Source organism: Leopardus geoffroyi, chromosome B2 (assembly GCF_018350155.1).
Source record: "Leopardus geoffroyi isolate Oge1 chromosome B2, O.geoffroyi_Oge1_pat1.0, whole genome shotgun sequence".
In the NCBI taxonomy this organism is placed as follows: Eukaryota; Metazoa; Chordata; class Mammalia; order Carnivora; family Felidae; genus Leopardus; species Leopardus geoffroyi.
This window is the reverse complement of record NC_059332.1, coordinates 112972602-113000225: the sequence shown is the minus strand read 5'-3', so window position 1 is coordinate 113000225 and position 27624 is coordinate 112972602. Positions and strand designations below refer to the sequence as shown.

The 27624-nt window shown below is 43.2% G+C and overlaps 1 protein-coding gene across 2 annotated transcripts; it reads left to right on the top strand.

Moving 5' to 3' along the window:
- Positions 1-24: 24 nt before the first annotated feature.
- On the top strand, positions 25-25997 carry HDDC2 (HD domain containing 2). Of its 2 annotated transcripts, none has more exons than XM_045499472.1 (6): positions 25-156; positions 1395-1516; positions 3283-3385; positions 8815-8883; positions 21887-22025; positions 25633-25997. In XM_045499472.1, exons 1-6 carry the CDS (start codon positions 88-90, stop codon positions 25728-25730), a joined length of 600 nt encoding a protein of 199 aa, XP_045355428.1. In that variant the 5' UTR covers positions 25-87; the 3' UTR covers positions 25731-25997. The 2 variants fall into 2 exon arrangements, with proteins under 2 accessions (XP_045355428.1, XP_045355427.1); XM_045499471.1 differs by having other exon boundaries at positions 35-171.
- Positions 25998-27624: the final 1627 nt, after the last annotated feature.

The following is a 27624-nucleotide window of genomic DNA, read 5'->3' as shown; positions in this document are numbered from 1 at the left end:
AGGAGGAGGAAGGAGGAGGCGGAGGAGGGGGAGGAGCTTCAGGAGGCGGCCTCGCGGCCTGCTCGGACCTGCCAGACCGGTGGCCTTATGGCTTCGGCCTCCGCTGCGGCGCTATCGGGCCGGGGGGCCCAGAACCTGCTGCAGTTCCTGCGGCTGGTAGGGCAGCTCAAGGTGAACGGGCTCCGGGCCGGGCAGGGCCGTTTAGGGCCGGGCGGGCGGCGCGCGGGGAGAGGCCGGGGTGGCCGCGGGGGCCCTGGAGCTCCTGCTCGCCGCGGGCCGGGGCCTTCACCCTCCCTCCGCCCTCCTGCCTCGCAGGGTTGGGCCCAGAAACTGCCCTGGGAGCTGGGGCGCGTCCGGACGGCGGGCGGAGGAGGCGCGGCCGGGCTGCCAGGCCCAGCCCAGGCCCGGCGGAGTCTGAACCGCGAAAGTCCCGTGTGGGGAGGCAGGCCTGGTGCTCGGCTGGGGACCGGCCCTGGCAGCCACTCGAGCGGTTCCCGGCGAACCGCCGGCGCGCGGATGTTCGGGGCCCTCCGCGCTGGGCCGAGGCCGCCCGGAGTACAGGCGGGGCTCACGACCGCTCAGCTGCGCGGTTAAGCGTGGCCCTCCGAGCAGCAGGTGGGAAGAGCGGAACTGCCCCTCAGTCCGGCAGATTTGAAGCGGGGTGCCTTCAATCTCTTAGCTCCTTCTAGAGATAAAAATACTTTTTTTTTTTTAACAGAATATTTTCTGTAGTACATACTGGAGTTGTATCCTGTGCGTCCTCCCCAGTCCATAATTTCTGCAGAATTTCTACAAGTTAAAGGCAGATTATGTTTCCTGCCACCATTGCTACTGTTTATATGAAGTCCTTTTAAAATGTGGACTTTTGGAGAGAAAATGCAGTCTCACAAGATCACATCCTGATCTGAACAAAAGGAAGAATTATGACAGGTGGTAGCAGGAACGATTAGAAATGCCTTACTCCTTTCTGCTCCAGAATTTGGAAGTCTGTCACTTGTTCAAGTTGAAAGCTTTCACCGCAAGAGTTTCTAGCGTGTGGAATGGTATTGTCTGAAGGCAGAAAGTCCCAACTCTTGTAGTTAGGAAAAACACAGTAATTTGCAGCTTTATTTTTCTGTCCAAAGGACTAGTATAAGTTCCTTAATTTACACATTAGTAACACAGAGTAATTTGACTATTGGAATTTTGCATGGTATGCTTGTGAATTATTTCTCCCTCTCTCTCTCATTCTCTGACCTCCCTGGTTTATTTGAGGTTAGTTGAGAATTTTTTACTACTTTCTGAAACCATGACCCTGCTTCTATACCCTATTCCCTGGACTTGTCTCAAAGAGCATAACAGATAGTTTAAATATTTATTTTTATAAACTTCTTTCTTTTCTTCATTTTCATTAGAGAGTCCCAAGGACTGGCTGGGTATACAGAAATGTTCAGAGTCCAGAGAGCGTATCAGATCACATGTACAGAATGGCAATTATGGCTCTGGTGACCAAGGATGAGCATCTTAACAAAGACCGGTAAGCTGATGTGAACATCGATGCTTATTAAGATCTCTGGTCTGTGCATATGCACCACTTCCCTTGACTGAGGCCTGTGTCTAATTCTTGCAGGTTAGTTTATCTGTCAAGAGATAAACCACACAGATTCAGGATGTAAGAAGGGGAATTATGGGTGTTGATTGCTTCAATTGTAAACTGCATTCTGGGTTTTCTCTGGCAAGTGATAGAGCCTGCCTTGGTCTCAAGAAAACAAGTGTGATATTAGGATTTCCAGGGCTGGAGAGTGAGTGTGGCATGTCTAAAATTCTATTATTGTATTAGTACACCATGTGCTTTAATTTAGCCCCTTTCATAAATACTAGCACCTGTTTGTGAGGTGACTTTTTAGAGAGGTAATGTGCAGGATGTAGCTAAGAAAGGGATATCTTGTCCTTCAATCAGTCAGCAAGTTTTTGAACACAGGACAAAGTTTCGTAGCTAAGACAGTAAAATAAGTCTCCCATGAGTTACACGGGTCCCAACTGGCTTCTCTAAAAGGAACAAAATAAGTTATGCTAAAAAATTAGCAAGGTTGGGGCTCCTGGCTGGCTCAGTTGGCAGAGCATGTGACTCTTGATCTTGGGGTCATGAGCTTGAGCCCCACGTCGGGTGTAGGGATTACTTTAAAAATAAATAAATACAAAGTTTAAGAAAAAACTAGCAAGTTATTCTAACAGACGAGATCATGTGTTCTTGGGGAAGTGGAAGAAGTGGAATGTGAGGTGAGCTCTGAAGAGTTGATGAGGTAGAGGAGTAGATGGCACAGTGTGCAGAGCGAACAGCTTAGCAACCGAGGCCCTGATGGTAGGAACGTAAAGGTATATTTTGGAAACAGTAAGTAAATCAATGTGTAGCAAAGGTCCATTAGAGAGCGTTCATTAGCCCTGTTATTCTGTCGATGGTGTGGAAGTGGGATTTTCTGGCAAAAAGTACAAGATGAACATGGTGTCGAATAGAGATAAACCTAAGTGTAGTCTGAGATTTGAACTGGATGACAGAGAGAGACTGTGGATGGGACACCCCTGAGGAGGTTGTTAGGCCTTGTGCCACCTTGGAGATAGTGGGTACGTGAAAAGATGGCCCTCCGGGGCGTTTATATTATGACCTGCCTTCATTATTTTGACAGTGATTATTTTCATCACTAATCATTATCAGGAACATAAATTATCAAATTTAGTTTTTAGACCAACCTTATGATGTATTATTATCCTTTTGTGCAGATGATAAAATGAAGGCTGACAGAATTGAGCATGTAAAGAAATTAAGTAATTTGGCAAAGGTCACACAGCTAATAAATGATTGCTGGATTTGAACCTAGATCTGTCCAACTCCACCATTTCTTTATGAAGCAACTCATTTTGACATCTAACTAGTATATTAGGGGATGATTGTTTCTGAATTTTGTATCAGTAAGTAAATACTATAACCAGATCATCTCCTCTTGGCGTTGTATTCTGAAGTTATCAACCTATTTTAAAGTGAAATTTGAAAAACCAGCCATTTAAAAAAAAAAATCCATGTTAACCGTTTCCTCTGCAATCATGTATTATTGTGTTGAATATTAGCTAGCAGTTTTGAACCAGAAGTGTTGTGGGCTGGTAGAATATAATTACCTTAGAAAATACTGCATTAAAATGCCCTGCGAGGGTGGAGAAAAAAAAATATGCAACTTCAAAATCGTATAGAGAAGGAACTTGTAGTGAATCTAATTTTGTGTAATTATTCACCATTTTTTGCCTGGTCAGATGTATTCGTCTAGCCCTGGTTCACGATATGGCAGAATGCATCGTTGGGGACATAGCACCAGCAGATAACATCCCCAAAGAAGAAAAACATAGGCGAGAAGAGGTCAGTGTTGACTGTTGACTCCACAAGAGACTACCAGAGAAACCTGTTGCTGAAGCAAAGCTAAGTTTATTAGACCTGTTGCAGTAAGGGAGAGTACCTGGGCAGAGTTTTAGTAGTGTCTCAGGAAAGGGAAGTCAGGAGAGAATATTTATCGAGTTTTAGGGCCGGGGCTGGAGGATGCTTAGATGGATCTTAACGAGATGGGCAGCTAGTTAGATTGCACAAGGTTTAGGGCAAAACAGCCTTGGATTGGTAGGATTGGTGTGGCAAAGTCTTAAATTCTTGAGGAGTAAGCTGTTAGTGTTTACTCTGTTTTGGGTGGTTTACAGTCTTCTCTTCCAGAAGCAAGGATTCCGTGAAATAAGCAGTGCATTGGTTTTTGGTTGTTCTCAGCCTTGTTTAACACAAGATCAGAAAAGTATGCCTATTCCCAGCCTTGTTTAACACAGGGACAGGAAACTGTTGGTTTCTGTTCTCATTAGTATGTGGACATAGATGCTATGGCTTTCATTAGAACAATGGAAGTAGCTAGATCTTGAAGGAATTCTCCATGCTGGTTAAGCTCTTTGGAGAAAAGTTCTATAAATCACAAATATAATCAATATTATAGTAATTTGTGAATTTTCCATTAGTATTTTAATTTATTGGTCAGAAGTGAAGAAAAATACTTGGCAATAGTAAGAAATGAACAGCAATAAAATATTAAATCTGTGTTAATTTGGACTTTAAATCCAAAGACCAGGACCAAAGAAGGACACATATTTGAGGCAGAGGTTGGAAAATCCAGGATTTTTTTTTTTTTTTTTTTTTTTTTTTATTGAACAGCTGTTTCTCCATTCAGGGATTATTGCAAGCTACTTTTATTACAGGAGTTTGGTCATAAATTCCTAAGTGGATGGAACCTCATCAACATGGTTTAACAGAGTAGGTGGGCCTGAATATCTGTTCTCAGAGCTGAGGGAGACTGGAGTTCAGTAGCCAACAGTATTTCTATCCCTCCAGAAACAAGAAGATCCACAAGGAATCCTAGTTTAGGAGTTCTAACATTATGGGAACAAGGAAAATCACATAAGGAATGTTTTCTTCCTGCCAAAATACAGATCCAGAATACAGGCTCAGCATCATGACAGCTTGTGAAAAAGGGAGGAAACTGAGGAGATGTCTCTCTGTAGGAGTCTAGACTGTTGGGAATAAAGAATTCCTAGATTGATTGGCAGAATTTATAGAAAAAGAAACCAATTAGTTCAAGAGACAGAGTCGCAGAGAGGAATGAACCCTGAACCAGATCATGTTGAGTAATGACATAAAGGAGAGGAGATAGGGAAAAATCTCCCTAATTATGCAGCTCATTTCAGGATGATAAATTTGGACTTTGTGGAGGAGAAATGGTATATTGAAGTACCAGAAGGTCATCAGAGACTATAAAGTGACACAGAACAAGGAGAAAAGACAAACTGTCCCCATGAAGGTACATAATGAATTTGAGGCTTCCTCCACAGAGGAGCAAACCAGAGCCTTTTGGAAGAAAAAAAGAACCCATCAGAGGCTCTCTAGCCACTGAAGATGAGAGAAAACATGCTACTGTTTTGACACGAGTGAGGCCTGGCTGGTGACACCTTGTGGAAGGGCCTGGTGGAGATGTGAACTGTCAGTGCCGCTGCCTTTCTGGATGTCCTGTCCTGGCAATGATGAGAATTTTTCTGGTTTCCTTGTACTTCCTGGCTGCTGCCACTCCAGTGTTCTCTAGGGGACTCAGTGCCATAATCAGAAGGGACAGGGGAAGCATCTTGAAGAACCACAAGTTCTTGGACAAGAAACCAAAGGCTTGGAAGAGTGCTGATATTCCATTACCTCTTCCTGCTGCTGGTTAGGATTTGGGAACAGAGAGAAAGATCTGGAAGGTGAACAATTCTTTATGCAGATGGTGTTTATGAACAAGATTTAGATGTCTGAATCATGCATTAAGATAATTAAATGAGGGTTTCTTGGCTCAAGGTGGAATGCACATAATGAGAAGCAGGCAGCGTTATTCGCCCAGAGGCTAGCCAACTGCATCAGGAAGGCTTAAACTGAAGTAGGAGGGAGAGAACATATTTGATAAACTTGGAAGGCTGATTGCTTTGAGGGAGAGTAGGTATTAAGATGAAAAGGAAAATGAGGGCATGGAAGAGAAAATTTAGGGCCAAAAGCAATATGTGTTGTCTGATCCCCTTCCTAAACAAGATAAAACAGACTTTATTTCATAACCCCAGTTGGTGAATGATGCCTAGTAAGGATCATCGGGAACTGGTGGGATGGAAATTGAGGCTGGAATACAGCAATAGCAGGTTATATTCTTTTGCAAAGAGAAAACATTAAGTTAGAAGGCAGAATCATGGTATGTATGTATCTTCTAGGGTTAAAGTTGCTAAAAGTTGCTTGAGAATGAGGACGTTCAAAGGGGAAGAACCAAACTTTATGATGGAAATGAACACGGCAAAATAGTGAAACTGAAAAATAGTGAACGTTTTATAGAGTGCTCATTATGTGCCAGATACTTGAAGCTTTACATATATTACCTACTTAATCGTCACAACGAGTAAGGTGGATGCCGTTATTAACCCCCATTTTACAGATGAGAAACCTGAAGGACAAAGAGGTTAATAACCTTTAACCTCAGGGTTCCACAGTCAGTGATGGGCAAGTTAAGTGTCAAACCCCGTTCAAACCCCAGTGAACTTTTGTACTGTTCAGCCTTACCAGTGATGTGTGAAGATGCGTAATGGTTTCTGGGTACGGTCACAAAACTGACCTAAGACATTTGCTACAAGCTTATTCGGCTCAGGACTTTAGGCAAATTCTTTTGACATGCTTTACTCACAGGAAGAAGCATGTCAAGTTAGGACAAATATCACTCTAGGGGCGCCTGGGTGGCTCAGTCAGTTAAGTGTCTGACTGGCTCAGGTCATGATCTCACAGCTTGTGAGTTCGAGCCCTGCATCGGGCTCTGTGCTGACAGCTCAGAGCCTGGAGCCTGCTTCAGATTTTGTGACTCCGTCTCTCTCTGCCCCTTCTCTGCTTGCGCTCTGTCTCTCTCTCTCAAAAATAAATAAACATTAAAAAAAAAAAAAAAAGGAAAATTATCACTCTAAATCTGTGTGTGAACAAGGCAAAACTCAGTATAGAAGTGGGAGTGGCAGAGCTCACCACCGGGAGGGTAAGTCTGGCCTTTGGAGCCATATACCCTTTGAGTTTAGCAAAGTTGGTTTTGGAGGGTTCATTTAAAAAGTTAGGCACGATTCTTTGGCATATGTTGCCGAACAAGGAATATTGACCACCTAAAAGGTCTCAAAATGCAGATTTTGATTGTGTAATAACATGATATCAATGAGTTTTAGATCCAGAAAATCTTTGTTCAATTTCAAGAAGAGAGCAACAACATATTTGTTATCTGTTTTGTTTTTTAAAGGACAGGGCGATTTTAATCAACTGGAAGTTTATTGGATGTGATCTCCAAAAAGCTGATTCAGTCTCAGGCTACCTTTATAGAAATACAGCGTCCAGCATGATGGAGGCAATGGCCCCATTCTCTCCCACGTTGGTCAGACCACACATCATTCACTATGTTCGGTGCTGGGTACGTCACCATAAAGGGAATATATTAATCCAAGAGTTTAGATATTTATATACCTGTAAATACATATTACTCAGTTCATTCTTTTCAAACAAAGGCAGTGGACAAACGTGTGTTTTTGGAATAGTGTAGAGAAAGGCGATCTATTTGTAAAGACGCCTTTAATTTTTGAAAATGCAAAGATTTTTCAGGCATTTTCTGCAGTTTATGAAAAAGAAACAAATGAGGATGCAGATACACAATACCCTAAATTTGATACCGCTGAGGGTGCTATGACGCTACGGGCCGTTCAAGATGGTGATGTTACTTACGAGAGCACACTGTTGACACTGGCACATGCCGTTTGCTCTGCCAGTGGTTGTGTTCTGTAACATTTTCCTCCCATTTTTATTTTCAATGCTTTTTCCCAGCTCACTATTCAGTTTTATATGGGGCCTTTGCCACTTGGCCAAGGACCCTCACCTCCGGTTAGAAGAACTGAAGCGAATTAAGAGGTGTAGGATGAGGAGGGTGAAGGGATCTGAAGCCATTTGAGAGTAAGTTGCAGACCTCATGCCCCCCAAGATGTGATATCTTTTTAAATTTTTTTTTTATTTTTTAGAGAGAGAGAGCGTGAGTGGGGGAGAGGGGCAAAGGGAGAGAGCAAGAGAGATCATCTTAAAGTGGGTGTCATGCTCAGCCTGGAGCCCAACAGAGGGCATGATCCCACGATCCTGGGATCATGACCTGAGCCCAGATCAAGAGTCGGCTGCCCAACTGACTGAGCCACCCAGGTGTCCCAAGACATGATGTTTTAGAAAGACACTGGAGCAACACAGAAATGAAGGAGGAAGGGACGAGGGTGGCTCCGGGGACTTCAGAGAGTAGTGCCTTCTCTCTCCTACCCTCTGCTGGACAGACCATGCAGATGTCCCTCAAATGGCTGGTTTGGGTTACATGGCCTTCCCTTGGACCGGTCACTGTGGCCGCAGTGATTCTGGCCCAGCTGGGTCACTGCCCACGTATTCGATGCTGTGTTTGCAAGGGGTGAGGTGAGCCCTGGTGGAGGACCTGCAGGGATAGCTTCCAACTTGGTACAAGAAGGTATTTTCTGTCAGTGCTGCCTAAAGCCCATTTGGGCAGCCTCTGGAGGAGCTAGAGTCCCAGCCCTGGACATTATGAAGGGAGGGCAAGAAGTGATTGGTGATGCTGTCGAATGGCTCAGATACTACACGGGTGGTATGGCTGATTATGCTTTAATATCCCTTTCTTTCATCCTGTGCATATGACCCCACAAAATACTATCCTGTAGTTTCCTTTATGTTAATGACAGTAACTGCCCATGTGTGTAGTGCTTTATGTTATGCAATAAAAATATTAACAGTGGGAAATGAATATAATAATACACAGGAAATTTCTTTGAGCTTTGTTATTCAGCGTTACTTTCCTGTTCTTGTTCTCAGGTTAGTTTTGAACTCCAGGATGCTTATGATTGAAATCACAAGATGTGATTCATCCACAAGATGTAAAACCTTGGCCTCACTTCTGATATCTCTGTAATCATCTCACACCTTCCTTATTGTCTTTTTTTTTTTTTTTTTGGTGTCTGGTGTGCTTCAGGCCACAAAATAAGTGCTTGCTGAACCCCATATGAATAAGTACGCATGTTTCTTTAAAGTATACAACTGCCCTCCTTGTAATCTATAAATATTGTCCAACATTTGGCTGTCCTTTGGGGAATTGTTTGTAAGAGTTTGAGCCCACTATTTGGCTTTTGTAGTTGAATTGTTAATTAGATAAATGTTATCATGAGTAAAATAACAGTTTGGTATTTCAGGAAGCTATGAAGCAGCTAACACAGCTCCTCCCAGAAGATCTCAGGAAGGAACTTTATGGGCTTTGGGAAGTAAGTATATGTGATTTGCTTTTTATTTACTGTGATTGAGTTTATATGGATCTTCAATGTTGTAGTTGCCTTAGATTATCTTAACAAGCTGTCTCTAACTTATTATTTTCTCGTTTGTGTCTGTTTCTCACCTCCTGGTTGCTGCAGGGGTTTCTCATGGCTAATAGAAATTTTTCTTCCCTCCAATCTCCCCATTTCCCTTGACACCATGATGCCTGGTGCAGATCTTGACTCAGCCCCTGGATTTCCTCTTGCGCTGCTCTCACCCCCACCCTGCCAGCCTGCACTCGCCCAGCCTTCTGGTCCTTGAAAAGAATGTGGGCCCTCACCACCTCCTGCCTCTGACCTTGGGCTTCTTCCCCTCCCTGAGCCAGTTGCCCACCTGTGAAACCTTGAAGGGCTGTTAAGGGCTGAGTGAGGTCAAAGTGAAATGGTGCCATGATGCCCGGCACAGAACAGGGGCCCTGTAGGTGCTCACTGCCTTCCCGGTGCTTGATGGCAAGGTGGGAGGCAGAATGGCTGGCGGCATAGGGCAGGAAGAGTGGAAAGAGCAAAGAAAGCCCACGCGCTCCTGTTGCTCCCCCCTCCTAGTGCTGGTTTTCATTTGTGAAGAGAAAACAACAGCAGACAAATCCTTGCCTGCTGCAGTTTCTCACTTCCCTGCAGTCCGTACTGGCCCTTCCTTGCGTGAGCCCTGAGACGCCCCCCTCCACAGCCCCTCTCCCCTCTCCCACTGTCAGAGGACGATCTTCCCCCTTTCACAACCACAGCCCCCCCCACCCCCTGCTCTCCCTGGAGCCTCAGAGCTGGCAGACTTCTCTTCCCACTGCCTGGTGTGCTGGGTCAGGTCTTTCCTTGACTTGGGAAGACTAGGGGTCAGGTTGGGAAGTGACCAGGTTGAACCCTGACTAGATGTTTCTCCTATAAATGCCATTTTCCTCAGTGGTCAGGTTCTGTAGTATGATGTCATTTCTGTGGGTTAGCTGGATTATGGGATGAAATGAGCATCCTTCCCTTGTGAGGCCGTACACTATGATGCAGAGAGCAAGGCTTGCCTCCAGAGACCTGGATTTGAGTCCCACCTCCCTTGGGTGAGTTACTTGGTTCTAGTTGGCCTATTTCTCCTAGAACATGAGAGTAATACAGCTCCACAGGCCCTAAATCCTCAGTTAGGAAATCTACAAAGTTCAGAGAGCCCATTTTTAAAAAACCTGACCTAACTTCACCTCATACGGCAAAATTTACCTGAATCAACATGAGGCTGTTTAGAGTCCTCACTCATTCCCCTTGATGTGAAAATTAATATGCTTTGATGTAGGAATATTCATTCATCTGTTTAGCAGCTGAGTCTGCCCTAGACCCCACTAGAGGTTTTCTGTAATGTGTACTATATATACCATATTGTTTTCTAAGTTAAAAATATGCTGAAAACTGAAACAGTTTTGTCCTCGGGATTGAAGGTGAAAGATTGTGGCTGTTAATGCCTACCTTGCCAAATAATTGTGAAAATTCAATCTGGCAAAATATGCATGGTATGTAGCCGGAGCCTGGCTCGGGTGGTATCTGTCACTAGGTGTAACAGGGTTTCTTTAGGAAAAAGAGTCCCTTGTGCCAAAGTAGGTCCTTTCAAGTGAACTTCTGGAACACTGTGAGTTGAGGAATAATGGAATAGAGTTCATTATAGAAAGAGATTTCATACATAGAAAGAGAAAAAAAGTGGCCCTGAGCTTATGAAACTAATCTCAAGTATTGTTTTTACAAAGGAAAGACTCCTTTAATTTAAAACTTTTCTACTTCTAAAATCGTTGTTGCACTATATGCTAACTAATTTGGATGTAAATTAAAAAACAAAAACAAAAAACAAACAACAACAAAAAAACCCAAAAAACTTTTCATAAGAATTGGTACTCTTGTGTCTCCTAGTTATTATAAACACAGTGGCAGTATCTGTTAAATTGTTTTCTCAGTTAGCCATCAGCTACTGGCCAAAAAAAGCTTACAGCAAAATTTACTTACAAAAATTATTTTACATTTACTGGAAAATTTCCTTTTATTTAAGTAGGTTCCAAATGAAAACATCACAATAAAGACTTTGGGTTTGGAAAAAATATAAAATACAGAGCATAAAGGACTCGATAACCCCTAAATAGGTGACAGTTTTATGATCTCATGAAAGTCAGTGGTTGAATCAATTAAGCTTGTTAAAGAAGGTCCCAGGACAGGTACGCAGTGGCCACCTTGGAATGTGACAGTCCTTCTTTAGAATTGTTGGAGCTGTGCCGGCAGACAGCTTAAAAGAAGAGAACATGGGATTCGGTTACTTTGTTGGTGACACTGTGGGATATTGATGGATGTGGAGGAGGAACATTTGCACTTTCTTACTTTCTGACATGAACCCCATCTTTGCATGCTATGAAAGGGTTGGGCTCGTTTTTCTGTTAACAGCCTGAGGGGGAAAAAATGAGGACCATATAAATAGGCAGCAACAAATTTTTCAGACAGAATTGTAAAAATGTATTTATAGAGAATATTATTCATGGCTCTTAAACTTTCCTTAACCAATTCATACACCCCTATGAATGAAGTAGCTGCTTCAGGTCAAGAGAGGCTCCTGAGGTACAGGCTGGGCATACATGTTTAAGTCTTAGTGTTTATTCTCTGTGCAAGGGGGCGAGTGTGTATGTATGTGCTGATGCTGGGGGGCACAGATACATTTAAGTTTATTTAAATATCATGAAAACAAAGCAGGAAAACGTACCTCTCTAGTATCTAGTATTATTCTTTAAAGAGAGTTTTAGACATTAGAATTGTTCCTAATTTCTTTGACTATTTCTCCCCATCCTGTGTCTATTAAAGCCTGTATTTCAGGAACTAGAGTATCACTGTCCTTCCGTACACAACACATGTTTCTTCACAGCTCACGGGATCTTATGACAAAAAAACCTAGCTCTAGGCAGTACATCAGAAGAAGATATTCCTCTCCCCTCTTCTCTTTCTGATATGGATTGAATTGTGTCCCGCTAAAATTCAGAGGTATCTCCAAATAAGATGTTATTTGGAGATACGATTTTTTTTCTCCTCCATTCAGTAGTTTATTCTCAGTGCCTAGTAAAATATAAAATAGATGGTGGGCAATGAATATTTGAATATTTGTTGAATGAATTGATAGGACTTTTTATTGTTAGTGTGAAGGAGGTCTTTTTTTTTTTATAATTGTATTTCAGATTTTTATTGTTCATGTCAAAATATAATTATATCATTTCAGGTGTTCTTCAAAGAGGAAGTGATTACTGGAGGATTTTTTTTTCCTTGAGATAGGATTTTAAAAAGTGTTTTGGGAGATGGGATTCTTATAGATGTAATCAAATTATTATGGGGTTATTCAGGTGGGTCCTCATGCAATATGACTGTTATCCTTCTACAAAGGGGAACTTGGACACAAAGATGCATATTGGGGAAGTGCTATGTGAACATGAGAGAGGCCATCTATAAGCCCAGGAGAAGGGCCTGGAGTGGATTCTTCCTCACAGCCCTCCGAAGGAACCAGTCCTGCCAACAGCTAGCTTTCCAACTTCTAGCTCCAGAGTTATGAGACCATAAATTTCTGTTACCTAAGCCCCAGTTTGTGGTTCTTTTTATAGCAGCCCTAGAAAACTGATTCATTCCTTCTCTCTCTCTTTTTCTCTCTTTCTCTGTATCTCTCTGTGTTTTTCCTCTTTCTGAGACCTTTGGTACTATGTAGTGGCTACTTTACCATATTCTTACGTATTTTAAAATTATTTCTGGATCCCATCTCTATGACTCTTTACTGTACATGTTAGAATTTTGTAAATTTAAAACTGGAAGAAAAACCATGCCCAATTCCTTTATTTTACGCATAAGAAAACGGGGCTGAGGAGCAGTATGTTTCCCAGGGTCTCTTAGCTACTGGGTGACAAAGCCTGCCTCCTAGTTCAGCATTGTCTTTAGATTATGATGCAGCACAGGGGTTGATTGAACAAGCATTTATAGTTCTCTTGTATTTAGGACACCATATCAGTTACTTACTAGTAGTAAGATACTCTTTTACTGTCCTAGGGCTGCTGTAACAAATTGCCAGAAATTTGGATGGCTTTATTTTATTTATTTATTTATTTTTTTAATTTTTTTAACGTTTATTTATTTTTGAGACAGAGAGAGACAGAGCATGAACGGGGGAGGGGCAGACAGAGAGGGAGACACAGAATCGGAAGCAGGCTCCAGGCTCTGAGCCATCAGCCCAGAGCCTGACGTGGGGCTCGAACTCACAGACCGCGAGATCGTGACCTGAGCTGAAGTCGGTCGCTTAACCGACTGAGCCACCCAGGCGCCCCTGGATGGCTTTAAACAACAGAAATGTATTGTTTCACGGTTCTGGAGGCTGGAAGTCCAAAATCAAGGTGTTGGCAGGGCTGTGCTCTGAAGGCTCCAGGGGAGGATCCTTTCTTACCTCTGCCTGGCTTCTGATAGATGCTGCTTCTAGCTTTTGGCATCCCTTGCCTTACAGACACATCACTCCAATGTAGGCCTCAGTAGTCAGATGCTGTTCTCCCTGGGTCTGTATCTGTGCCCAGATCTCCCTCTTCTTGTAAGGACACCAGCCATTGGACTAGGGTCCATCCCAATCCAGTGTGACTTTATCTCAATTTGATTACATCTGCAATCTTCCAGATATTCCATTATTTGGAAATAAGGTCACATCCACAGGTTCCAGGTAGACTTGAATTTTTGGAAAACACTATGCAACCCATATACACTCTCATGTTAACTTAAGCATTTTTATAATTCATGTCCTGTGGTAGTACATGGATTTCAATATCCAATTTTCAGGGTTCAGATGCCCTGTTTACTAGCATTGTGATCTTGGGCAACTTATTGAACCTCTGTGTGCTTCAATATCCTTATTTATAAAATGGCAATAGCAGTAGAATGCCTATCTTATAGTGTTGTATGGCAATCAGATTAATTACTATATGTAAAGTGCTTGGAATATTGCCTGGCACACGGTAAGCTCTATCTTTCTTCTGTCTCCATTCCATATGTTCTGATTTTGGTTTAAGAAGATACAGTCATTCTGTACCCAGGGAACTTAGAATAGTACAGTTACATAGAAAATGCCAGTTGAGGGGCACCTGGGTGGCCCAGTCTATTAAGTGTCAGACTTCAGCTCAGGTCATGATCTCATGATTCATGGGTTTGAGCCCCTCATCGGGTTCTGTGCTGACAGCTCAGAGCCTGGATCCTGCTTCGGATTCTGTGTCTCCCTCTGTCTCTGCCTCTCTCTTTCTCTCAAAAATAAATTAAACATTAAAAAAAATTTTTTTTTAATTAAAAAAAGAAAATGCCAGTTGATTGATTTCTGAAATGTTAATCATAGCTGCTCACCACTATAAATAGCTATGAACCCAGAGGGTCACATCTATTTAATGCAGTTCAACATCCTTGATTATAATGTATCTTTGCCATAGAAGTGTGAAACCAAATATCAGTAAGTCAAGAGCAAACATTTTCATTTTTCTCAAAGCATCACCGAAAGATGTTCACTCCACCACGTGCCTTTCACTTTAAAGAAATATCCCCATGAATCCCAAGGCATAGCAGGAGCTGCCCCTCATGCAGTTGCCATTGCCGGAAGTCCAATCAGTTGGAGACACGGTGGGTTAATGGGTACCCTTTAAAAAGTCTCCCTACAAAGGATACTTTGTAGTTCAGGTGCAGTATTTTATTGGGGAGTTTGATGCAGAGCAACATGAGTGTGCTGGGTCCCAGAGGTAGAGTCACAGAAGGTGGGGAGTGAGAGGTGCAAGAGAGAGACTCCATGTAAGTCTTCAGTCGGGGCCGACCCCTCCCCAAGGAAGAGGGAGGAGACTTGTGGCCTCGTCCCCTTTCGTCCCCTTCTCTTCCCTTTCACGACCTAGACTTGTATCTCTTTGCAGCTTGAACTCCTTCTTGAACTTCTTCTGTTGCTCCACAGAACCCCAGTCTGAGTCATTTCAGTCAGCTTGTCTTCCCGAGTCCTACCTGGAGGCTGCAGAGTGCTGATACAGGGACCTTCCTACCCCCCTGCCTTGGGGACCGGCATCACTCACAACCCATCTAGGTCTCCAGGCTCTGCTGAGCCTCAGGGCTGCAGGACTCCTCGTTGGCAACAGTCTCTCTGTCTCTGGCCCCACATCAGCTGTCCATCCCTCTCTTTGCTCACCTGCTTTGCACTTCTCTCCCAACTTTATAGCAAATAATCTTGCCTCTTTCACCGAGAACATAGAAGTTTCCAGATGGTAACTTTTTCAGGTTTTTGTAAGCCTTGTAAATAATGTTTACACATCATATTTTGAAATAAACTTCCTAGATACTACATCTCTCTACTTCCCTTCACCACCAAATGGGTTGGACATAGTCCCCACTCCCTGCCTCTGCCTCCCCACAGCCCGCCAGTGTGACTCAGCCCCACCATGCGCTGCTCTTGCAGCGACCACAGACTGCCTCTGTGTGACTCTGTCTGGCAAGTCCTGCTCTGCCCAGGTGCCACCTGACACCTTGGCTGCATAGAAGATGTTGCCTCTCGTCCCTCAGGTCTGCGACATGGCTCCCTCCTGATTTTCTTTGTACCTTTCTGGCTCTTTCTGAGTTTCTTCAAGTGTTCCTCTTCTTCAGCCGACTTTGTCAGAGCCGATGTTGTCTTCCCAGGGCTGTGTCCTTGGCCTGTCCTTTCTGCACGCTCCTCCAAGGCTTCAGTGGTCACATTCTGATTATTCCATATGTTCTGAAAATCTTCCTTCGAGGCTCCAAACATACAAATCCAACAGCCTAATGGAGCTCCACTTAAGTATGCTGTTCAGCAGGTTCACAGCATCCTCCTCTTCAGCCATTTTTGTTACTTTAAAAACTATTGTATTGAAAACCAAAACAGGGGCGCCTGGGTGGCCAGGTCACGATCTCGCGGTCTGTGAGTTCGAGCCCCGAGTCAGGCTCTGGGCTGATGGCTCAGAGCCTGGAGCCTGTTTCCGATTCTGTGTCTCCCTCTCTCTCTGCCCCTCCCCCGTTCATGCTCTGTCTCTCTCTGTCCCCAAAAAAATAAAACGTTGAAAAAAAAAGCAAAAAAAAAAAAAAAAAACAAAACAAAACAAAAAAATTCAAAAACCTTTGTATAGCATGAGTTCCTGGAGGGATGACATCCTGGTAACTACCACCTACATCAAAATTTGGAACTTGACCATTTCACTGCAAGAAGCCCCGTCCTAGGCCCTGACCGAAGCCAGCCCCTCCCTTCCTCCAAAAGAACCCACTGTCCTGATTTTCAGTGATCACCCGAATTTCTTTATGGTTTTTTCACCAAAGTGCTCATCCTTAGACATTTTAGCTTAATCTTGCACATTTTTTTTAAGGCTTAATATGTCTTTTAAATCTCCTTTAATCTATAGTTTGTCCCTGACCCCCACCCTGTCTCTTTCTTTTTCTTGCAAGTTATCTGTTGAAGAATTCAGAACATGTGGCTTACAGAGTTTTCCATAGTTTTGCCATGGGTTTTGCCAGTTGCACACTCATGATGCAGTTCATGTTCCTCTGTTTTCGTTTTCTGCAGAGTGGCAGCTGGATCCAGAGGCTGGATCAGACTTACGTTGGATCTTTTTAGCAAAACTGTAGGTGGTGTTGGATTCTTTCATCATGAGGCACATGATGTCTGGGTTTTCTTTTTCTTCTTCTTCAGAATTCTATTTAAATTCTAGTCAGTTAACAGATAGTGTAATAATGGTTTCAGGAGTAGAATTTAGTGATTCACTGCTTACCTATAACACCCAGTGCTTATCATCACAAGTGCCCCCCTTAAGTCACCCATCTAGCCCTGCCTCCATCCTTTTTCTTGATGCTTCTATCCCTTAATCCCTTTGGGTTGCAAAATCGTAAGACACTATTGTTTTTATTTTATTTTCATTTAGTAGTTGAAGTAATTATATTAGCAGAGGCTTCTTCCTTATCTGCTCTTTGGTTGCAGTTCACAAAGGAAAGGGGGGTTAACACTTTGGTTGTTTCCTTGATGGCAGGAGTGGCAGGATATTGTAGCCTCACTTATCTCGAACACGCTTCAGCTAGACCTCCTTCCTGTTTTTTGTTTGTTTGGTTGGTTTTGTTTAAATGGGTTATGTTGTTTCAAGACCACAATATGTGCACTAGGGTGCTTCCTGCTACTGAGTTGGTTATGGTTTTCATGTTTTTAATGGACAGTGCTAGGATATATATGTGTGTGTGCCTCCTGAGTTCATGGTGATGTTTTCAAGTCAGATACAGTACTGTACGGTTTTCACGTAACCTCTTATGTTATGTCTTAACCTCTTCTATATTATACTTTCTTCCATACAAGGAACCCTGATTATACAGGCTTTATCCTTCTCTACACATGTACATGTCTCAGAATAACAATTGTATGTCCCACCATCATCAACTCCGATTATTAAAAACAGTTTAAAAAATTGTTTTGCCTATGCTGTTTTTATTTTCCCTTTATTTATTTATAGTTGAATTCCATCTAGACTGTCAAAACATTTAACCATTACATGCTGTCTCTCACACCTCATTTAATCTTAGTTCTGGGACGCCTGGGTGGCTCAGTCCGTTAAGTGTCTGACTCTTGATCTCAGCTCAGGTCTTGATCTCAGGGTCCTGAGTCTGAGCCCCATGTTAGGCTCCACGAGCAGTATGGAACCTACTTAAAAAAAAAAAAAAAAGTTCTATGAGTCCCTGTTGATGCTCACCACCAGTCCTTATGTCAATTTCTCCTGGTCATTTTGTGTGTCTGAAACTTGTTCTCTTGTAAGTTCTCCAACAAGGACTCACAGGAGCAATATTCTCTAAATCTTGCCTGTTTTTATTTGTTCCTCTGTGTTCTTTACTCTGGAAGGTCCGTTTTGCTTGATATAAAAATCCCATGGTTCCCAGTTTCTTTCCTTGAATATCTTAAATACATTCCTCCATTCTCTTTGGTCGTAAAGCATTGTTGTTAGATAATAATTTTATTTTCCTTATGTGTCAGCTGCTCCTTTTGCATAGGTGTACAAATGATTTTTTTAAATATATATGGTAATTTCATTAGAATGTGCTTTGGTATTGGTCCTTCTGGGTCAATATCCTTAGCTATTTAGTATGGGCTTTTAATTTCAAGAAAGTTTTTTTGAATATAGTTTTTCTTTTACTTTAGTTTCCTTTTCCCCCCCCAAGACTCCTACGTATCTGTCTGTTGATTCTTCTTCAACTCAGTATTTGTCACCTTCTCTCTCAGATCCTTTACGTCATGTTCATTTCTTTTTGACTTTTAAGCCTAACTTCCTTTGCAATTTCTGTTTCTCTTAAGGCGTTATTTATCGTGTTAAAATATCCCAGTGTTCCTGTTTGCTGCTTAGCCTTCGCTGAGAAAATGACTTTTTCTTTCATCTCTATCTCTAATTTTTTTAATGTGGTTCTTTCATGTCTTACCATTTTCTTACCATCTTTTAATTATTTTTGAAGTAGTTTCTTACAGATTTGATCCTTTAAAAAAGTGAAGAATGTCTTTCTGAGGTGAATTTTCTGTAGAGATGTCATTTTGCTCCTTGCTCTCTGTATCTTCTGGTAGCCTTGTAGGGGATTTGATCTCTGTATTTTTTACATTGCTCATTTTGATATGCACTTCATTTTCCTTAACTTTTGGAAGGAAACTTGGTCCAGATAACTTTTTTTTTGACTTCACAGAACTTCCTCTTCTGTTTCGGTTTGTGTTTTAATGGGATGTTAAAATGTTCGGTGGCTTATGTTCAGATATTCCCTGGCTTTGTGCTTTTTCCCCACTTTTATCTGGACTTTTTCTTTGCTTCGTCTTGTTATCTTACCCAACTCAATTGTATTATTTTTTTTAAGTTTATTTATTTTAAGGGGGGGTGGGGCGCAGAGAGAATCCCAAACAGGCTCTGCACTGTCCACACAGAGCCCGATGTGGGGCTCGAACCCAGGAACCTTGAGATTATGACCTGAGCCAAAATCATGAGTCAGAGGCTTAACTGACTGAGCCACCCAGGCGCCCCATTTTACCTCACTCGGTTTTAATTCCACCCCAGCAGCTTCTGTTTATGTGGGGTCCTGTCCTGGAGGAGCCCCAGGAGGTCAGACTGGTGAATCCACCTTGGCTGGGATTGTGTCAGGTGCTGTTGGAGCACACATCTTGACTGTCGTGAGCTTCTCCAGTTCTCAGGTGCATCAGATGCCCTGTTGCTCCTGCTGATTGAAAGTGGGGCTTATGGGGCTCCTGGGTGGCTCAGTCGGTTAAGCGTCCGACTTCGGCTCAGGTCATGATCTCACGGTCCATGAGTTCGAGCCCCGCGTTGGGCTCTGTGCTGACAGCTCAGAGCCTGGAGCCTGTTTCAGATTCTGTGTCTCCCTCTGTCTCTGACCCTCCCCCCCGTTCAAGCTCTGTCTCTCTCTGTCTCAAAAATAAATAAACGTTAAAAAATGTAAAAAGAAAGTGGGGCTTATGGCCGGGGGCGGTTTGTCTGTCCCCACTTATGTATATTTTGTGATACATGGCAATGCTATGTACCTTAGTTTGTTTATAAATGTTGCTCATTAGGTTTCGGTTTTGCTGTTTCTTTGTTCTGTCAGTCTTTTGGGTCTGTTTCTTCTCTTTTGCTCCCTCTTGAGTTACGCATGCCAGGAACTAGGAAGGCATTCTCAGCTCTGTCTTTTGTTCACATTCATGTTTTGGTTCCCTTCTTCATCCTTAGCATTTCTCAAATTTGCACTCTTGTCCCATCTTCGTTGCCATCAGATTAAGCCAGACCAGATTCTCCAAACTTCTCTGCTGGTGCTACAGTCTCAGAGCCTGATTTCTCTGCTTCACATCTAGCCATTTTCCACACCGAAGGGAGAATGATCTTTCTAAAATGCAAATCTGACCGTGACCCTTCTGGCCTGAAATCTCTCGGTGATGTCCAGTAGCTGCAGGGTAAGCCGAAACCACTTCTCACAACCACAAGGCCTTTTGGGAGTTGGCCCTCCTCCTCCTTCAGCGTCTTCTCTCTCTTCCTCCTGCAATTAATTCTGCATTCTGTCGTGAGAAACTACTTGCAGTGCGTTCCCAAAGATGCCTTGTCTTCTTACTTCTAGAGCTTTGTGGCCACACTGTTCTTACCCTGCCTCCTTGTTGGAAAGTGAAACTGAAGAATGTCTGTACCATTATTTTTTGACCAAAAAAACTCAACAATTTACATTTTTTTTTTAATTTTTTTTTTCAACATTTATTTATCTTTGGGACAGAGAGAGACAGAGCATGAACGGGGGAGGGGCAGAGAGAGAGGGAGACACAGAATCGGAAACAGGCTCCAGGCTCTGAGCCATCAGCCCAGAGCCCGACGCGGGGCTCGAACTCACGGACCGCGAGATCGTGACCTGGCTGAAGTCGGACGCTTAACCGACTGCGCCACCCAGGCGCCCCAACAATTTACATTTTTAAGAGAAATGGAATTTCACCAGAATTTGTTATACAATATGTGGTATTTCCTAGTGGTCTTGAAATCTTTTTCTTCTCACTTTCAGTAGAGAAAAATCCTGGACTGCTATACTTTGAGTATATTCCATTTCTTTTTCATTAACTAATGAACGTGAATTTGTTAAATATAAATATATAATTGTAAATGTGAATCAGCATTAAGTAAAAGGAGTTATTTGTAAGTGCTTTTGAATTAAAACAAAATGTATTTGGTCTCGTATTAAAATGTTTTTTCCGTGTACAATTTTCAGCTCTATCAAAATCCAAATAGCTGCCTTTATAAGAATAAGGCATCTGATAGAAACTGAGAAACCTTAAGTGATTCACATCACATCACCCTGCCAAGAAGGCATGACAGGTTCATTATCCAGACACATCTGGGGTGGAGTTACAAATGAGAACTTTGCAGGGAAATCAGTTGGGAACACTTCGGTCTTAATAGAAGAACGATTCTATACAGTATTAATTAGGACTTGTGTGGCATGTGTCATGCTATAAGAGGCAGCCCTCCTGTAGCTTTTTGGTTCAGTTTTGCAGTAAGGAGGGAGAGAGACCCCAGGGAGGAAGATAGAAAAAAAAAAAAAAAACAACCCTGCTCCCCATCCGCTGCCTTCACCACCTCCTTGTCACCAATATCACACACACACCATTGCATGAAGAACTCCCAGACCCTGACTGTATCCTCAGGAGTTATAACCCAGGGGGACTCGATTGAATCCTCCCTGTATGGATAGCAAGGACAGAGATTTCCACTGGAAAGGGACAGCGAAAATTAAACGAGAAAGCCAGAAATTCACTTAAAAAGGAAAAGGAAGGGGCTCCTGGGTGGCTTGGTCGGTTAAGCGTCCGACTTCGGCTCAGGTCATGATCTCACGGTCCGTGAGTTCGAGCCCCGCATCAGGCTCTGTGCTGACAGCTCAGAGCCTGGAGCCTGTTTCAGATTCTGTGTCTCCCTCTCTCTCTGCTCCTCCCCTGTTCATGCTCTGTCTCTCTCTGTCTCAAAAATAAATAAACGTTAAAAAAAAAAAATTAAAAAAAAAAAAAGGAAAAGGACGCTGACTTTTTTAAATGGACAGGGAAATCATTTGAGAAACATGAGATGAAATATTAGCTTGAAGTTAAAAAGACCTCCAGCACTCGGGTGGGTTAAAGAGTAACGATCTTGAGATGCAGACAGGGTACCAGACAGGAAGAGAAATGCTTGGAGCGTCGATGTGAACGAATGGGCCTCCTGAGGCCTCCGGTGGAATGCATGGACTGGCACACACACCCTTCTCAAAAGGAGTGCTGATGGTGAGCCGTGAAATTACAGCCGAAGCCTCTCTGGGAAGGGTTTGTACGTGGTCGAGAAGGGCGGCCAGTACACAGTGTGCTTTTACATGTGGCTCTGATGTCAGTATCAGAGTCTGAATTTTCCTGGAGGACCCTGTCCTGCGGCTCTCATCATGCTGCTTTAATTGTCTGTTCACTTAGGAGTATGAGACCCAGTCTAGTGCAGAAGCCAAATTTGTGAAGCAGCTGGACCAGTGTGAGATGATTCTTCAGGCATCCGAGTATGAAGACCTTGAGAACACACCGGGGAGGCTGCAGGACTTCTATGATTCCACAGCAGGTACTCGGTGCTCTTTTCAGTAAACACCATTTTAGTTTGGCTTTTACCCCTCGCGTAGTGACTGACATGACGTTAGCGAAATCTGCTGTTGTTACCTTCTTCTGACACTTTGACCTGGGGCACATAAATAGGAAAGGGTGGGATTCATGGTGAGAGGTGGTCTGTTGTGGGAGGGCATTGGCGCCTTGGATCTGAGCACCAAGCCAGGTTCACGTCCACACCTGCCTGTGTGCCCCCCCGGGCAGTCTTCTGGCTTTTCTGTGTCCTCCCAGAAAAATGGAAAGCACAGAACTGACCCTGCTTGAGTCATAGGTGGGTTTTGAGATTCAAGAGAGAGAATGTATGTGAAAGTACATTGTAATCTGAAGGTCTTTATAGGAGTAAAGTCATATGAGATGAAGGTAGAAAAAGAGATGTAAAAATAGGAAACCCCAGACAGTTGAAGTCGTCAGTGTCATTATAGTGCTCCATTGCACAGGCCGGGAGCTTGATTTGTTCTGGTTCTGCCACCTACAGTCCATGTAACCTCCAGCAAATTACTCAACGTAGCTCTGGGCCTTAGTTTCTGTATTTTTAAAATAAGGATAATTATAGAAGCGCCTGGCTGACTCAGTAGAGTGTGCAGCTCTTGATCTCAGAGTTGTGCGTTTGAGCCCCACGTTGGGTATAGAGATTACTTAAATCTTTAAAATCAACTTTATAGGGCTACTTGAAGACATGGCAGGTTAGTTCACGTGAAGTGCTTAGAATGATACCTGGCAAGAAGCCTTCACTATCTTCATTTTGATAACAGTGTTTAGTGAAGCTGCATACGCTATGGAGGTGCTGGCTGGTGTTCATGAGGTTGGTTCCGTTTTCCTTTCCTCTTTTCCAGCCCCACTCTCTCTGCCTCTCTCTGCTTGTTATTTCTGTATCATAGCCTCCACACTCGGCCAGCCAGGCTCACTAGTTCATCCTGCAGGTCTCAACGTTTTCCTCCTTTGTAGACCTAGATAGTATCGCATCTTCCTTTTTGAAACTTTTGTGGCTTTCCTCTTCCTAAAAAGTAAGATCTTAACACTTTGGAGTGGCCTAAAGAGCTCTGCAGTCTGAGGCCACTTATATCCCTAGTCTCCTTTCTGAATCCTCCCTGTCAACATGAGGTATTCCCTTCTTTTTGCTCAGTCTGCATTTGCCATAATGTTGTAACAGTGTGATTTGCATTTAAGGATGCATTTAATGCATTTAAGAAACATTTAAGGATGTTTCTTACTGGGTCTCTTCCCAAAACCCCCAGTTGCTCATCCTATCCCATACTAAGCTGTGTGAGGGCCAAGACCAGGTTTGTCTCATCTATCTTTGATATAGACGGTGCTCGGAAATGTTTGACTTCAGCTAAATAGAGTAGCATTGTAAACTAGGGATCAGCAAACTCTGGCTCATCGGCCAAGCTGGACTGGTGCTGGTTTGTATAAATAAATTTTATTGAAACAGCCACACTCATTCTCTATGTATTGTCTATACTGCTTTTACACCACAGTGGCAGAATTGAGTAGTCGGCAAGAAGCCACATAGTTCACAAAGCCTAAAGTATTTACTGTCTTACTCTTTACGGAAAAGGTTTGCCAACCCGTTGTGAGCAATGATCGCTCTCCAAGATAGCCTGCGTCACCAATAATGTAACTCTAAAATACAAGTCATGTTTATGTGGTGCTTTGCATTTTCACACTATCATCTTCTATTTTGATACACTCACAATGAAAAGTAGAAAATGAAACATCAGACTACTAGTAGAATCAAAAAATGTGGGAACTGGAAGGGTCATCTAGTTTAAACTCCAGATTTTATTGAGGAAGAAATGAGGTGAGAAAGAGGGTGACGTGCCCGCAGCTGAGTTGAGATTAAAATTCACTTTCCACTCTGGTGCACTACGCTTAAAAAAGTTAAGAATTTTAAGTAATATAAGTGATGTAAGGAGTGGTTGCTTTTCTCAAAAATGCTTAAAGAAAACAACAGGCTTAGTTTGGGAGCAATGAAGATGTACATGGCAAACCTCAGGAGGATTTTAAGTAAACTGTACCCCGAATGTGGGGCTCGAATTCATGACCCCAAGATCAAGGGCCTCATGCTTACCAACTGAGCCAGCCGGGTGCCACTCCCCCCTGTATTAGGATTTTGAAGGGGACTTAAAGGCTTTAGTTTGATAACATTTACAATTTTATTTCTCTAATTCAGTCAATACTTAGGGCTCTCTTTTTCTCTTTTCTTTTTGAAACTTTGTGTGTGAGGAGCAGCACGAAGGCCATTGTGGCTCGTGGGGGTGGATGAGAGGAGAGGGTGGCAGGTGAGGCCCACCGAGCAGCCTAAGAGGTTGGCTTGTGCTCTGAGCAAGATGGGGACCCCTTGGCGGAGGTGGATCGCGGGGCGAATGGGATCTGACTTGGGTTTTGAAAGGGGCACTTGGGCTGGAAGCAGGAGACCAGCTGGTGGCTATTGCAGTATCTGAGTGAGAAATGATAGTGGTTTGAGCCAGGTTGGTAGCGATAGAAAAAGAAAGGAATGGCCAGATTCTGGATATATTCTGAATATAAAGGCCAACAGAATTTGTGTAGGGGTGTTTCTGAGAGAAATCCAAGGACTTTGGTCTGAGCAACTATAGAAGAATGGAGTTGCCACTAGATGGGGAAGGTGGGGAAAAGATGGGTTTCAAAGGAGAAAGTCAGGAGTCCCAGAAGCCACGGGAAGAAAATGTTTCAAGAGGGGTAGTCATCAGATTCAGCAACGTGTTGCTAATTGGTGTGTCCTAAGTAAGAGCCATTTTGGTGGAATCGCGGTAATAGTTTGACAGCGTGACCTTTACACAGTGGGGCAGACGGTGGCCTGGAGGCAACGGGGAGCGTAGAGGGCAGACCCAGGCCCAGTGAAAAGAGCCATGTAAGAGAGAAAACATCCACCATGTGACAAGGCTGCAGGGAAAGCCATATCCTCAGGACAAGCCAGACATCAGGGCCAGAAAGTGAAGGGAACGTTCAGAGAAGAGGTTGAGGATAGGGAATAAATGGAATCAAATTTGGACTGAACAGTAAACAACAAAGGCACTGGCAAGAAAAAAACAGGGAAGAAGTGGTGGGTTTGATAATCCTGCACGCCAACCACCTTCAACTAAGAAAGCTTATAGGTAGGTTGCTGCCCAGGGCAGAAGTCTGGGAGGGTTGAGGAGCAGGGAAGACAGATCAGTGGGTTTTAGTGTAGTTGTGTACAAGAGACACGTTTGCATCCTGGGACTGCCTAGACCTTCTGCTCTTCCTATTAGTCTTTTTATATGTATGTGCTTTGTGCCCGTGAGTTCCGGTTTCAGAATGGGCAGAGATTGTGTCCAGCTCTCTACCTGGTGAAGTTTTCCCTAGCTCTGCCTGATGAACAGTTCTTTGCCCGACTGTCATCCCCAATGCTTGGTGGCATCCAGGGTGATGGAGGATAAGCTCCAAGTGGTCCTCTGTCCGGGACCTGGAGTTGTATTCTGTCTTGGAGTCGATCACAGAACCCAGGCCCTGACAAGCCTAGGATCAAGCGGGAGAAACTGATGTATCCTCTTGTCAACCTCTTTCCCGGTCTTCTTGCCTTGCAGGAAAATTCAGTCACCCGGAGATAGTCCAACTTGTCTCTGAACTTGAGGCAGAAAGAAACGCTAACATAGCTGCCGCCACCAGTGAGCCCCGCTCCTGATGTGCTCTCTGGGTTGCTGCACTCCTGTGACAGACATTGTGTTTTTCCCTTTCATGGTGTTGTTGGGCCACTGTTGCTTTGTTGATTCCCCAGATGCAAGTCTGTTTATTTTCCGTTGCCTGGACTCCAGTAAGAAACCTGATACAATCTGGATAATAAAAGGAGCTACAGAACCGGATGTGGTCCTGAAAATGCCATGGATGAAGCCTGAGGGTAGTGGGGGGAGTTTTTTAATGAACTAACTAAATAAATTTTTAAAACCTTAAACTTTGGACTATTTATTGGAGATTTTGAATCATTTTATTCTAAATTAATAACCTACAGCCCTGAAGGCCAGATTCATGCAATGATGGAAAATTAAGTTACGATTGCTTTTAAGAACAGATTCTTCAGCTGACTTAGTGGTGAGGATCCAAGAAAAGGAATGTATTATAATGCATTTATGAAATGCTGCTTTGTTCAGATGATCACTCCGTGGAGCCACATTGTTCATTTCACTGTGACCTGCCTTAGGCCCCTGATCATAGACTTGTAAACAGGCTAACAGGTTCTGCCTCTCCCCCTAATCCTTTTTGTCATTTGGGGATATAAATTCAGGCATACGGTTTCAAATGCCATCTTGTCTTCCTCTGTGTATTTTTCCCTGTCTGATTTATAAATATTCAGACCTTGATTATGAGAACATTTATCACCAGGTAAGAAATCTGTAATCAGAGGAATGTTACTGAGGGCACTGCACCTTATGTTGGGAACACATCAGACCAGGTTTCTTCCCCCGTTTCCTTTCATTGGACAAGTAACCTACCCTGCTTGCCTCTGAATGAGGCACAACCATGGAATGGTCAGGAAAAGAAGACCATCTGTGCAAACTTGCCCAGTATTTTGGCGTGAAGCAATGATGCCTGCCCCTTTAATTCAAACGTCAGTTTCCATTTGAAGAAGGCCCGTTACTCTGGCATGATGAGAGTATTCTAGGAAGCGTTTCTTTGGAAACTCTTGGCAGTATCCATGGATACCCAGTCTGCAGGAAGCAAAGTGCATGATCTCTTCAGAAGCAACACACGTGTACATACAACTGCTCCGCGTTGAAAAGAGCAACGCGGTTTGCTTCAAAATACTGATGCATCATAGCAACGGTATCTAAAAAGTGGTAAATGGTTGAAAATTCCAAGTCTGCTCGTTACTAGAGATATGGTTAGTAGGAAAACAGAACTCCATCTATCAGTATTTTGTTGGAGTTTTTTCTCCTGGCATGAAAATATGCACATAAAATAATCACAGATAAAAGTTCAAATATTTATAACCAGAAGATTTTCTGTGGTCATGAAGTTTTACTTGTGATGTTTTTTGCCTGCTGCAATTTTCATAAATCCAGCCTGTATTGGGTCAGACTTAATACTGGTCACCTAATCATTATTTCAGTTTCCCATCTGCCTACCTAGTTCACACTTGTCCTAAACCTTACTCGCTGGAGTAACGGGCTTAAAAAGAGAGCTATAAATATCATTTAATAAAGAACACAACGAAGATCAATAGGAAGAGATAGCTATTGAATTCATCAGCCAACTCTACAAATATTTGGGCATCATTGCTTAATTTTTTTTTTTTTTCTCTTAGAAGATACCTGCTACTTGCCTGGAATCGATCTTCTGAATAACAGAACCTATAATTAAAATGTGGTACCAAAAAATTATTAAATTATTGTTGAGTTGAATTCAACAAAAGAGAATTTGTTACCTCCTTGTAATTAGGAAGAGAGACTACCCCCACTCAAAAGGAGGACAGGGTGGAAAGGCAGGGCTGCAGGGGAAGACAGACGGGGCTCTTCTCAGCCTGACTCTCCCTACCTAGATCCTGGGGGCGTGGAGGCGTGGGTGAGGGGGCCCTTTTTCAA